The sequence below is a fragment of the Corythoichthys intestinalis genome, chromosome 10 (assembly GCF_030265065.1).
Source record: "Corythoichthys intestinalis isolate RoL2023-P3 chromosome 10, ASM3026506v1, whole genome shotgun sequence".
NCBI lineage: Eukaryota > Metazoa > Chordata > Actinopteri > Syngnathiformes > Syngnathidae > Corythoichthys > Corythoichthys intestinalis.
The window spans coordinates 6,670,886-6,685,181 of NC_080404.1; the positions used below are offsets into that span (position 1 = coordinate 6,670,886).

Genomic DNA, 14,296 nt, shown 5'->3' on the forward strand with positions numbered 1-14,296 from the left:
AGTACAAGAGAACAATAGTGGTTTATTACAGCCTACATTTCTTTAAGATCGAGGATCCCTTTAAATTATGTTACATGTGAAAAAAAAAACAATTGCACGTCCTGCGATTTGACTGTTGCACATTGCAATAGCGATGTTCAAACGATATGATGTACAGGCATACCATTAACTTATTTTACCTGGAAGGGCTGAAAGCGATCATTTTCTCGCAATCGAAATGGACTGGACATGTAATGGTGTCAATGGCAGCCACCGATTTAAATGAGTGCCCTATAAAGGGTAAACCGACGTTTTAAATAGTCAATCGAAACCCTGAATATCAGCGGGGAAATAGCAGACATCCATTCAAAATTGCTCCAGTTCTAGTTGAAATGAGTGTTGAAGTTGTGTTTGACAGGCAAGGGAACGTGCCTGGAGAATCGGTCAGAAGCAGCAAGTGACCGTCTACAGGCTCCTCACTGCAGGGACCATTGAAGAGAAAATTTACCACAGGTCAGCAATCGCCACCGATTTCAGGACGAGTCAGCTGACAACTACAGTGCTGGGCGAAAGTATTGTCAGCCCTGCAATTCTGTCAGATAATGCTCAATTTCTCCCAGAAAAAGATTGCAATTACAAATGCTTTGGTAGTAATATCTTGATTTATTTTGCTCGCAATAAAAAAACACAAAAGACAATGAAAAAAAATCTCATTATCATTTTCCACAAAACTCCAAAAAAGGGCCAGACAAAAGTATTGGCACCCTCAGCATAATACTTGGTAACACAATGTATAGACAAAATAACTGAGAACAACCGCTTCCGGTATCCATCAAAGATTTTCTTACAATGCTCTGCTGGAATATTGGACCATTCTTCTTTGGCCAACTGCTCCAGGTCTCTGGGATTCGAAGGGTGCCTTCTCCAAACTGCCATTTTCAGATCTCTCCACAGGTGTTCTGTGAGATTCAAGTCTGGACTCATTGCTGGCCACTTTAGAAGTCTACAGTGCTTTCACTCAAACCATTTTCTAGTGCTTTTTGAAGTGTGTTTTGGGTCATTGTCCTGCTGGGTGGCCCAGGACCTCTAAGGGAGACCCAGCTTTCTCCCACTGGGCCTAAATTATGCTGCAAAATTTGTTGGCAGCCTTCAGACTTCATAATGCCACTCGCGGTCAAGCAGTCCAGTGCCAGAGGTAGCAAAGCAACCCGAAAATATCAGGGAACCTCCGCTATGTTTGACTGGTATCTTACAATAGAGTCCCTTTTCATTCAGACACTGTTGTACCCTGGGACTGCAGGACAGCTTGAACTTGTTTGGATGTTATTCGAGGTTCTTTATCCACCATCCGAACAATCTTTCGATGAAATCCCTCATCAATTTTTCTTTTCTGTCCACATCTAGGGAGTTTAGCCACAGTGCCAAGGGCTTTACACTTATAGATGACACTGCGCACGGTAGACACAGGAACATTCAGGTCTTTGGAGATGGACTTGTAGCCTTGAGATTGCCCATGCTTCCTCACAATTTTGCATCTCAGGTCCTCAGACAGTTCTTCGGCCTTCTTACTTTTCTCCATGCTCAATGTGGTACACACAAGGACACGGGACAGATGTTAAGTCAACTTTAATTCATTTTAACTGGCCGCAAGTTTGATTTAGTTATTGCCACCACCTGTTATGTGGCCCAGGCAAGTAACAGGTGCTGTTCATTACACAAATAAGAGAAGCATCACATTATTTTTCAAGGGGTGCCAATACTTTTGTCCGATACATTTTTGGAGGTTTGTGTAGAATAATAATGATTTTTTTTTCTATTCTCTTTTGTGTTTTTTCATTGCAAATAAAATAAATGAAGATATTACTACCAAAGCATTTGTATCAGCAATCATTTTCTGGGAGAAATTGTAGCATTATCTGAGAGAATTGCAGGGGTGCCAATACTTTTGGCCATCACTGTAGGTATAAAACAGCAAATGAACATACTTAAATCCAAAGCTTTTTTGTCGGTACCATTCAGGCAAATTTTCAAACAGTTTCTGACCAACCGTGTTCTGAAGGACCCCAAACAGCGGCGCTTTTTCAAGTCTAACGACATCTACGAGCTCTTCACTCTCGCTGACCCAGATGAAAAGCAGGGAACAGAGACCAGCGCTATATTCGCAGGTACGCACTTGTTAAGTGTGCTCGGCAACACATTCCCTGAACACATTTTTCTCGCTTGGTTCATCACAGGGACGGGATCTGACGTCAAGGCGCCGAAAAAACCTGAAAGAAACCTGAAACACTCCAAATCCCACCTGAAGGAAATGGATGCAGACAATGTTTCAGCAGCTACTTGTAGACAATTATCTCAGGGTCAATCAAATGGTACCGTGGATGGCGAAACACATCGAAATGACCGGGACGCAGAGTCACTTTTATCCTCCAAACTAAAGAATGACACGTGCCTGAAGCGCAGGCAGAAAAGGAAGCACTGTGAGTCCAGAAATGGGGAAAGACACAAAAGTAAACAAAGTCGACGTGAAAAGGACGCCCGCTTCGAGGGCCATCGCATTTCTCATTTGGTAAAGAAGAGCGACTTCAAGGGAGCCGAAGAGCAAGCTGACGACCAGAAGAAGTCTGACGATTACGTTTTATCCAAGCTCTTCAAAAAGTCTGGTACAAAATCAACTCGTCCTGTTTGGAAAAGTCACGCTTTGTGTGTGCAAATGCTTATCACGTCCATGTCTTCTCAGGAATACACAGCGTGATGCAGCACGACTCCATCATTGATTCGTCAAATCCTGACTACGTTCTGGTCGAGGCAGAAGCTAACAAGGTGGCCAAAGATGCCCTGAGGGCCCTCAAAGTGTCTCGTCAGCAGTGCAGGCTGGCCCTTAGTAGAGCGCCGCTCGCACGGTACGGACCCTCAGTCGAACCTTCTCCCTTGCTCTTTTATGACCTAATTGCAGGCTCCCTTTGCTCTCCAGGAAGCGCTTTGGACAAAAGAAGAATTCGCTCCTGGTCGGACCATCTGTGCACACGCCTCCGGATTTGAACAAGTGCAAGGTAACAGTTCTTTGGACCGTGAGGGCAGCTTTAGGGCAGCTTTAAAGCTGGACATCAGAGCAACAAAACTCAAAAGCTTTATTGACCCACAACTTTTAGGAATATATCAAAATGAACAGAGGTGTCACGTTCCATTAGGCAAACCAGGCAATTGGCTAGGGGCCCCCAGAGGGCCAACAGATTTAGCACACGCAGCTTAACTGCACTGTCGCAGCGAGAAGCGTGTTTTAATACCATGGAATCATTTGGCAGATTATCTAACGATTCTGTTGTCAATCCCGAGCAGCACTAACCATGTCAAGTAGATTATACATGTTTAAGAAAGTCCAATCAGCTATTAATACCACATGGTTGTTTAAAAAGTGACTCACCAAGTCCTCTCTGGAAAGTCCTTGCCGAGTTGTTTTACGTTGATTTTCACAGGCCACCTCATTATTCATGTGACTACTAAAAGAAATGGTGATTTTTTTTTTTTTCCAAAAAAGTCTATTAATAGGTCTATTGTATTCCTCGTCGAATACTCTATAAGAAAAATAAAACATATATGCATCTAAAATAATCCTAAACGATTTTATTAGCAATTTTAATACTCCTTTTAGCAAGGTTCCTTGGGTAAGCGTATGTTACCATAGCAACCAGTCCTGTTATTCTCCTACGTCACAAGCGCTGTGTATTCTGGGAGCGAGAATAGGCGTAAGGTGCGCATTTCGAGCAGAGGACGGCCACCTGTTAAAATGTGTGCGTCCACGAACGAATGTAAGTACATCCATAGGAGTCAGTTAAAGTGCTTAGTTTTCGCCACTTTTATGGCCAAGATGACCGCACGTGCACACAGCGCGCAATCCCACCCCTCCACCTTTGTGTTCATTATACTGTGCGAGTATGTATGTGTGTCACGTGACTCAGAAGGGCCCCATGTTGCTTGTTGCCTGGGGCCCCCGGGGACCCTTGCTACGCCTCTGAAAATGAACATCTGCTTGATGTTTACAACCCCTTGCAAAAAGTATGGAATCACCAGTCTCAGGCGAGCACTCACTCAGACATTTTATCATGTAGAACAAACTCAGATAAAAAGCTAGAAAAGATTTAGTTCAAACGTCCAACTCTTTAGCATTCAGAAACACTAAAAGAAATGAATAAAACCATTGCGGTGGTCAGTAAATGTTACTTTTATAGAGCAAGTGCGGTAAATATATATATGGAATCCATTCTGAGGAGAAAATATGGAATCATGAGAAACAAAAAAGAAAAATAACAATCAAAACACATCCCTAGAATTTAGTAGCACCACCTCTGGCTTTTATGATGCTTGCTGTCTCTGAGGCATGGACCTGATGAGTTGATTATTCATCAACTTTGATTGCAGTTGCCAGATTATCCTTGCAGGTCGGAGCCTTGCTGTTGACCATTCTTTTCAATTTCCACCACATGTTTTCAATAGGGTTGAGCTCTGGGCTATTTGCAGGCCATGACATTGACTGGATGAGTCTTTCTCCAAGGAATGCTTTAACAGTTTAAGCACTGTAGCATGGTGCATTGTCATCTTGGAAAATGACAAACATATTTTCAATTGAAGGGATAAGAAAGCTGTCTAAAATTTCAATATAAATTTATGCATTTATTGAAGATTTAACCACAGCCATCTCCCCAGTGCCTTTGCCTGACATGCAGCCCCATATCATCAAGGACTGAGGGAATTTTGTTTTCTTCAGGCATTCCTCTTTGTAAATCTCACTGGAACAGCACCAAACAAAAGTTCCAGCATCATCACCTTGTCTGATGCAGATTCTTGACTCTTGACAAGGTGATGATGTTAGTTCAAATAGAATGAATAGTTTGAACTCAATTAGAAGACAAAATATTCAGTATTTGTTGTAGCGTTCTCTGTATAGCTGCAACTAAAGATTATTTTTATAATTAGTTAATCGGTCGATTAATTACACAATTAATTGCATAATTGGATAAATGTCACTTTTTTTCCAATTACCTTCACAATTTAACTTGAGGTTGTTTTCGGCATGTTGTAAGTAACACTGACGACAAAATGGATGACTATTTTCTTAAAAGATAATATTTTATTACAGCTTCCTGACGTACCATATTTTCCACAATATAAGGCGCACGTAAAAAGCCTTCAATTTTTCTCAAAAGCAGACAGTGCGCCTAATAAGCCGATGTGCCCTATATATTGATCAATATTGGTTAACCATTGCATGATATGCACAGCACCATCTAGTGGATGTATAACGCAACTCAACCACGACTACTACTACTGCGCCTAATAATTCAGTGCACCCTATTAATGGAAACTGTTTTAAAATAGGCCATTCATTGAAGGTGTGCCTTATACTCTGATGCAGCTTATAGTGTAGAAAAGTACATAATACTTGTTAGTTCCTCATAAAGGTTCTGAGTATAAAACATAAAAGTAGACAAATCAGACAAAAGTCCTCTTCATTCAAATAAAAAAAAAGTGCTCCTGATTGACATTTTTTTCTTGTGTGCAAAGCGCTGATATAAATATAAATGACTCCTTTATTGTCTTGAAACCAACTAAACAACAAAATGGAAGAAGTTGGAGGCAGACTATAATGTTTTATATATCAAAAAGTTGTTCACAAATACAAATCCAACTTCAAAGCACACTATCTTGTATGACAATTTTACAGTTTGAATGGGAGTTTGTGTTGAAAGGAGACTCTAAGCTGTTATAAGAATGGGTTTATATGTGTGGTTTCTATATAAAAAGAAAGGAGAACTTTAGTATCTAACAATAACTCAAGTGTTTATCTGCTTCTAAACACAATATAAACAGACACTGATTAGCATGGTCGCTAACTAGCTTGGCGCTCCGTGCTAAGTAATAACATCAACATCATCAACAAAGAATACAAACAATACAATTGGATTTATGTACTCACCTCTGATGGAGGCACACTGGATCTAACAACACAAAAGACAATCTAACTCTCGACACTTTGTAATTATTTTGATTTAGCAACCCCACAACAGCAGGAGTGAACTTTCTCTCTCTTGCTGTAATCACTCAAATTACACACAAACAAGGACCCAAAGGGGACTGCTTCATAGCTGTTGGCAACTAATTTATTATTCTATTTAATCCATTAGTTGTTGCAACAATACTGAATTTGACCATGTCAACGTGCTTTTTCTCTGTTAGGATGCCGCAATTGTAGCAAAGACAAAGTCAACGAAGCCTCTTTCCGGGGCTCATTTCAGCGGGGAAGTCGCCGAAAACGATTCAAGTCCGGCCCCGCTATCCTCGTCCGCCCTGCTGGCGCAGATGAGAAACCGCAACCACCTCAGCTTGCCTTCCACCAGCCAACGAGAGGAAGAAGAAGACGGAGAAGACGAAGCGGCCGGGAGCTCGCATCCCCCTCCGAAAACCGAGCATGATGAGCTGCTGGTCGACCTGCGCAACTTTGTTGCCTTCCAGGCGCGAGTGAACGGGCAGGCCAGCACGCAGGAAATGCTGGAGTACTTCAAACCCAAACTGAGCCCCGAGCAGGCACCCATCTTTAGAGAGCTGCTCAGGAACATCTGTGACTTCCAAAGGCGTTCCGGACAGGAAGGCCTCTGGAGGCTCAAGGAGAACTTCCGCTGACCTCAAATAATACACCAAAGTGGATCCTCAAAACTGAACAGAATCCATTCCGTTATCTTGAAACGATATGAGATGTACTTACTTATTTTATACTTTTTTGTTTCTTACTGTCAAATCTATTGTAAACAGTTGTCTTATTGTGACATATCAAAGTCATCCACTTTTACAATGACACTTTTTTTTAATGGAAATCCACTCCGGTGCCTGTTCAAGCACTTGTGCCAATACTTTCCTGTCTTGTATTTATCTACAATTTGCTGTTTAGACTTGAATTTAACCTACAGTTTACTTTATGTGCGCCAGTCGTACCTAAAATTATCTAAATATTTATCGAGGAATGGGTGCTTTTATGAAACAACACCTCAAGTGATAATTTTGTACTGTATTTAGGACTAAAAATGCAACATGCAACTATAAAGCTTTTAAATCAAGCTGGTTATGGTTAACTTCCAAATGGTTAAAAATGTGAAAAGACTGACATCACCACTGGCACTTTATGAGACAAATAACAAATGTTCTGTACTCCTCAACCGTTTTAGGGGCAGTGGTCACTACAATGGACATCTATTCAAATGTTATTATTAGCTTAACTTATTCACTGCCAGTCCAGGGTCACTGAGTACAGTTGTGGTCAAAAGTTTACATACACTTGTGAAGAACATAATGTCAGGGCTCTCTCGAGTTTCCAGTTATTTCTACAACTCTGATTATTCTCTGATAGAGTGATTGGAACAGATACTTCTTTGTCACAAAAAACATTCATGAAGTTTGGTTCTTTTATGACTTTATTATGGGTGAACAGAAAAAAGTGAGCTGGGTCAAAAATATACATACAGCAGCGCTAATATTTGGTAACATGTCCCTTGGCCATTTTCACTTCAATTAGGCGCTTTTGGTAGCCATCCACATTCTGGCAAGCTTCTGGTTGAATCTTTGACCACTCCTTGACAGAATTGGTGCAGTTCAGTTAAATTTGATGGCTTTCTGACATGGACTTGCTTCTTCAGCATTGTCCACAAGTTCTCAATGGGGTTTAAGTCAGGACTTTGGGAAGGCCATTCGAAAACCTTAATTCTAGCCTGATTTAGCCATTCCATTACCACTTTTGATGTGTGTTTGGGGTCATTGTCCTGTTGGAACACCCAACTGCGCCCAAGACCCAATCTTCGGACTGATGACGTTAGGTTATCTTGAAGAATTTGAAGGTAATCCTCCTTCTTCATGATCCCATTTACTCTCTGTAAAGCACCAGTTCCATTGGCAGCAAAACAGCCCCACAGCATAATACTACCACCACCGTGCTTGACGGTAGGCATGGTGTACTTGGGGTTAAAGGCCTCACCTTTTCTCCTCCAAACATATTGCTGGGCATTGTGGCCAAACAGCTCGATTTTTGTTTCGTCTGACCACAGAACTTTCCTCCAGAAGGTCTTATCTTTGTCCATGTGATCAGCAGCAAACTTCAGTCGAGCCTTAAGGTGCCGCTTTTGGAGCAAGGGCTTCCTTCTTGCACAGCAGCCTCTCAGTCCATGGAGATGCAAAACACACTTGACTGTGGATACTGACACCTGTGTTCCAGCAGCTTCAAATTCTTGGCAGATCTGCTTTTTGGTGATTCTCGGTTGAATCTTCACCCTCCTGACCAATTTTTTCTCAGCAGCAGGTGATAGCTTGCGTTTTCTTCCTGATCGTGGCAGTGACAAAACAGTGCCATGCACGTTATACTTACAAACAGTTGTTTGCACTGTTGCTCTTGGGACCTGCAGCTGCTTTGAAATGGCTCCAAGTGACTTTCCTGACTTGTTCAAGTCAATGATTGTTCAAGTCAATAATCACTCACAAGAAATTGCTAATTCGTGTTGCTGTATGTATATTTTTGACCCAGCAGATTTGATCACTTTTTCTGTTAACCCATAATAAAGTCAGAAAAGAACCAAACTTCATGAATGTTTTTTGTGAAAGTATCTGTTCCAATCACTCTATCAGAGAAAAATCAGAGTTGTAGAAATAACTGGAAACTCGAGAGAGCCATGACATTATGTTCTTCACAAGTGTATGTAAACTTTTGACCACAACTGTATGTAAGGTGTTAGTTTGTTAAAGAGGTAAATTGATATTGAAAAGACCTAGTGACAGTAATAGACATCCAGTCAATTTCAACAGCGATAGAATGATTGCTTCCAGCCCCTCCAAGTACAAATTGACTGGATGTCTCTTGCTGTCAATGGCAGTCAAAGAGTTAAGCTTTGTGAGGTAAAATAATAATAAAATTCTAGAGCAAAATACACGAGTTGACTTTGTTATCTTCTTTCAATCATTTTTTTTATTTGATTTTATTTAGAATATTTTTGTTTCTCATGGCTTTTTATTCCTATTTAAATAATTGATTCCCCCCCCAAATAGATACTTCAATTAATTCATTTATTTATTTTTTACTATTCATCCGGGGCGTTCCTAGACCTAATACCAAGGGTGTAGCATTGGTAGGGACGATATAACAGCATACCCAGCATGTACACTTTCTGCTGGGGACCAGACATTATTAAGACCAAATAGATTGACTGAACCAATATTTTAAAATAGATAATGTAGAAAATAAATAAATGCAAGTCATCAGCCAGTCAAGTGTACATTTGAGGGGGGGGAAATAGATCGGCACATTCAGCAAAAAATAGGTAAATGTAAGTCTTAACATAAAGAAAAATAATTCACTTAATCATGGTAGGGTCAATTCTAGCTTGACATTTTTGGGAAGACAAAATTACTTATAATAGAGGGTTCAGTTATATATGCTCATAAGGTTGCTTAAAAGTTGGTGGGGACAATTTCAGCATCCTGAAAAGTTGGTAGTGTTATGTCCCTACCGTCCTGATGCAAACCCTTGCCTAATACAATACTGGAGCAATGGCGAGGGAGCATTTTTTTTTTTTTTTTTTTTTTACTGAGCCATCATAAAAAGTCAGATATATCGCTTTAAACTATATATAATCAAACCAAAATATAAGATTCTGGTAAAAAAAAAAATAATAATAATAGAAAAAGGGGGGGTCATCCATCAAGTATTCAAAATTGGGACATCCCTTGTTGATAGTCAGTTCACCTCTGCTCATGTTCCACAACTTCCATCTCTCCTTCACCTCTTCAGCACTCTGCTGCTTTACTTTTTCTAGACAGAAATGGTGATTTATCACTGTTACTGGTATGCAATTAATCGGTTTGTCAACTGGTAGGTTGTGACCTAAAAGTGGTTTATGTTGCCTATGTGGGTTACCTAGCTAACCTCTCTTATTCCTCCTTGCTTATTTATCCTTGCTTCGAGCAAATAACTTTCTAGTATCCATTTGCAAGAGTAATGCTATTTGAGTCAAATAGAAAACAAATGTTGCGGATTACAGGGACATCAGTAACAAATAAAATACTCGTAAAACACATCGAAATTTTGACGAGCACACACAAAATTGTGAGGGTTATATCTCAAAGCCAGGCAATTCATATAGATTGATTCTATTCATTTTGGTCATATAAACAAATAGCAATAAATAGCATCAGTATTGATACAGTTCAAATACCTCATATATCAACACAATATGAGACCAAATTCTTGAGTGAAAGCCTCTTAATCAAATCACATTTAACTGTCATTGTACTCATTGCCAGTTACCTAGAAGGTGGCAGCTAATCTGCTACTTCAGTTTGCAACCAGAGTAGTTTACCGCAGTTGATACGTAAAGACTCACGTTGAACCATTTAAATTCACAATTCATGGGAATAAGCGACCAATGAAACATCAACACAAAAATGAAAATGAACAACAAGGATGGGCACTTTATCTGGGGCTGGGAAGATGTAATTTGCATCTTCACTGTATGATTGGCACATGTGTCGTAATATTTATGTTGCATTCACGTGTTTTAGGAGTAATCGAAAAAATTATTCTCTATTACATGGTGTCTATAAAAAGCGCCAAACAGTCACTCAACTTGTGAGGTATCGTTGGCGCATTAAAATAGGCTGCCGTTCTTTGTTGCAACCATGTTTTTATCCCACATTACGACTTTACCACACATCAGAACAATTTTCCAATTTGGGAACTTCCCGTACACATGAAAGCAGCATATCTTCCGAAAGTGCTTTGCGCAATTATCAACTCATACGGCCAAAATTACGTGCAAAAATTATATGAAGGAGCCATGTGCAGATTGTCTATATGGAGTGAACAGAGTAATATGACCATATTAAATAAGCACATTCTGTAGGTTATCCTTTTTAGACTTAAAACTCCAAAGTATTTTAATTATTGATTTTTTTTTTAACTGAAATTTATACTAAAGCACTGCAGATCAGTACTGGAGCACGTACCCCAGTGAAATATGTCTGGCGACTCCCTATGCCAGGGGTCAGCAGCCCACGGCTCTAGAGCCACATGCGGCTCTTTAGCGCTGACCTAGTCATTTTTATCAAAAATGTTTGGAAATGGAAAAAAATGGAGGAGGGAAATATATTTTTAGATTTAAAATGGTTTCTGTAGGAGGACAAACATGACACAAACATTCTAATGCAATAATATTGTAATGAAGCATAGACTTCAGAACTCTATTGACCTGACACTTTCTTTCTTTGCGTCATGCCCTACCATAGGGGGCTGAGCTTCATTTAGTAATAGTCATTTAAAAACAGGACACGCTCATGTCCAAGCTGGATTTAAACTTGGATTTTAAGAAGTACAAAAGCGGTACTGCATACAAACAGGAAGGATTGTCTCAGGAGTGATTTGTTCGAGGATTCAAGGTAATTATTATATTTTTCGTACCACGCATGCATTTTTAAACGTTGTGAAAAAAATCAATGGGAGAAATCAGCCGCTACTGCATTGGCATAATAGTTCGCCATATTAATGTAAAATAAACGTGAACTGCGCGGTTTTTTTTTTTTTTTTTTTTTCTTTTAACCAAAACTCGACTATTTTACATTCATATCTATAAAGAATTTGGGGATTTAAACATTTATTCACAAGAATTTTCACCAAAAAAGCTCTGTTTACGTCAGCCGGCCGCTAGCCTCATTCACTAACTTAGTAATATTGTACTTCGACATATTTACGTAAAGTAAACGCTAACTACACGGTTTCTTTGCTTTTAACCAAGAATCAAGACTGTTTTACCTCCAAAGAATTTGGGGATTTAAGCATTTATTCGCAAGAATTTTCACCAGAAAATCTCTGGCCGCTAGCCTCATTTACTACAACTATATAACTAACTATACAACTGTATAATGACAATATAGGGCTATTCCATTCAATAATAAGTTGTGATTGCGTATAGAATGTATTGAGAATCTATTTATAATTTATTTATAACTGATTCTGCATGTTTTCCTCAAGTATTAAGTTTTTGTTGTGAAAACTGAGTGATTTATTAGCTGTTGAAAAAAAATTAAGTTGCTATTTTGGGCAAAAACTTACATGATTTGTTAAATATTGCTATTGATCCTGAAAATATATGTGATTATCTCTGCATTTGGTGATTTTTGTGTTAGTAGTGTAAAATCTGAGAATTTTATAGCCATTTAAAGTTTTGTTATACCTATATAAAAAATAATTAATCAGGATTTTATAAGGGAATGACTAAGTTTTTTAATGCCGCCGCTCACTGGGACTCATATATGGCTAAGGTAGGTGCCTGTTTTGGTTTTAAGTTGGTAGCAGCTTTCGTTTTGAAAATATTTGAACTTGAAGTTTTTGAAAATAGCTACCGTGTTGGGGTTGACGACCACCATGATGTGCCCGACACTCTGCTTCTCGATCGAAGAGCGCGCCAGCACCTTCTGGGTCAACTTATAGCCGGCCTTGACAGACTTGTAGTTCTCCTACCTGGCCAGGACCTTCCGGCTCCAGAATCGGGCCGTCCTTATCCTCTCAGGCTCCTAAAAAACATGTTTGTTTTAGAAAGTAAGTTTAGAAAGTTTTGATTTATCTTTTTTATAACGTAAATAATGCTGGCCACTTACTTCAGCCCCAGGACACCTGGGCAGCACCATACAGCCGTTGTTGTGGAAGCTGTTGTAGATTCTTCCAAAGGTGCACCGGGTCAAAGTAGACGAAGATCTGCTTGTTGCCATCGGCGTAGCGGTTGGTGTAGGACCATGGTGTTTCAGTGAAAGTTATTAGATTTAAATATTACATAAATAAAACACGTAAAAGCTGATTGTTTTTTAATATGGACGCAGAAATGTCTAAAATAAAATCTCGAGATACATAATCCAACATGGCAGCCATAGCAAAACAATGAGCTTTTTCCGTTGAAAATTATTGTGAATAAATGCTTAAATCCCTGAATTCTTTATAGATATGGACGTAAAACATTCTCGCTTCCTACGTTAAAACCATAAAAAATGTGCAGGTACCATTTATTTTACGTAAATATTGCGAATGTGCGGCTCGTCTTTAAGTTCACTGTGGCGCCGCCTTACCACAAGTCCACAGCAAAAAGCTTTTTACATTGAAATTCTTGTGAATAAATGCTTAAATCCCCGAGTTCTGTATAGATATGGACGTAAAACAGTCTCGCTTCCTACGTTAAAAGCAAAAAAACGTGCATGTACCATTTATTTTACGTAAATATTGCGAATGTGCGCCTCGTCTTTAAGTTAACTGTGGCGCCGCCTTACCACAAGTCCACAGCAAAAAGCTTTTTACATTGAAATTCTTGTGAACAAATGCTTAAATCCCCGTATAGATATGGATGTAAAACAGTCTCGATTATTGGTTAAAAGCAAAAGGAACAGTGCAGTTTGACTCTACGTAAATATGTAAAAGAATGATACTAGTCTGTTAGCTCTTTGTTATGATAAGGGTGCTGCCACAATGGCTTTTTCCATTGAAAACTCTTGTGAATAAATGCTTAAATAACTGAATTCTTTATAGATATGGACGTGAAACAGTGTCAATTCTTGGTCAAAAGCAAAAATCGTGCAATTGGCAGTTATTTTACGTAAATATTGTGAGGTATGGAGTGGCTTTTCAAACGTTTAAAATGCATGCATGGTACGAAAAATATAACAATTACCTTGAATCTTTAAACAAATCACTCCTGAAACAATCCTTCTTGTTAGTATGCGGTCCAGATTTTGTACTTTTTGAATGTAAGTTCGGCATTGTGCTCAGAAGCATCTGTGACAGTTTCACTCCCACCGATAGCTAATAAATGAAGCTGAGTCACACAGCCCCCTACGGGCAGGCGGGGAGCAGTGAATGCCACACGTGTCCAGTCAAGTAATTTTGATGTCTATGGGCTTTACGTTTTTTTTTTTAATGGTTCCAGACATATTTTTTTTCTGTTGCAATATGGCTCTTTCAACATTTTGGGTTGCCAACCCCTGCCCAATATGCTATTCATAGCAAAAATAAAGCAGGTAACACTAATTACTACAACTGGATGTCAAATGAGGGCTGCAAAAATATTGTCCCGTGGGCTGCTATTGGCCCCTGGGCTGCAAGTTTGAGACCCTGTCCTCTATGAATGAGGGGGGAAAAGTCATAATCGTGCATGAAAAGGTTCACCTTATTTATTTATAATATTATTTTACACCCATGTTTTTATTCATTTTTGTTCGCAATGGGCTGTCCAACTAGATGCATGCATTG

At 39.4% G+C, this 14,296-nt stretch overlaps 1 protein-coding gene across 4 annotated transcripts in view; it reads left to right on the forward strand.

Moving 5' to 3' along the window:
- The window catches only part of ercc6 (excision repair cross-complementation group 6), a 62,994-nt gene extending 54,351 nt beyond the window's left edge, over positions 1–8,643 (forward strand). For 2 of the 4 annotated variants that reach the window (XM_057848078.1, XM_057848081.1), the window contains exons 17-22: positions 398–492; positions 1,999–2,144; positions 2,214–2,639; positions 2,717–2,879; positions 2,951–3,029; positions 6,211–8,642. In XM_057848078.1, coding sequence (XP_057704061.1) covers positions 398–492; positions 1,999–2,144; positions 2,214–2,639; positions 2,717–2,879; positions 2,951–3,029; positions 6,211–6,654 — 1,353 coding nt within the window. In that variant the 3' untranslated portion in view covers positions 6,655–8,642. Of the gene's footprint in view, positions 1–397; positions 493–1,998; positions 2,145–2,213; positions 2,640–2,716; positions 2,880–2,950; positions 3,030–6,210 lie in introns of all 4 variants that reach the window. The other 2 variants (XM_057848080.1, XM_057848079.1) reach the window with 2 other exon arrangements.
- The last annotated feature ends 5,653 nt before the right edge of the window (positions 8,644–14,296 follow it).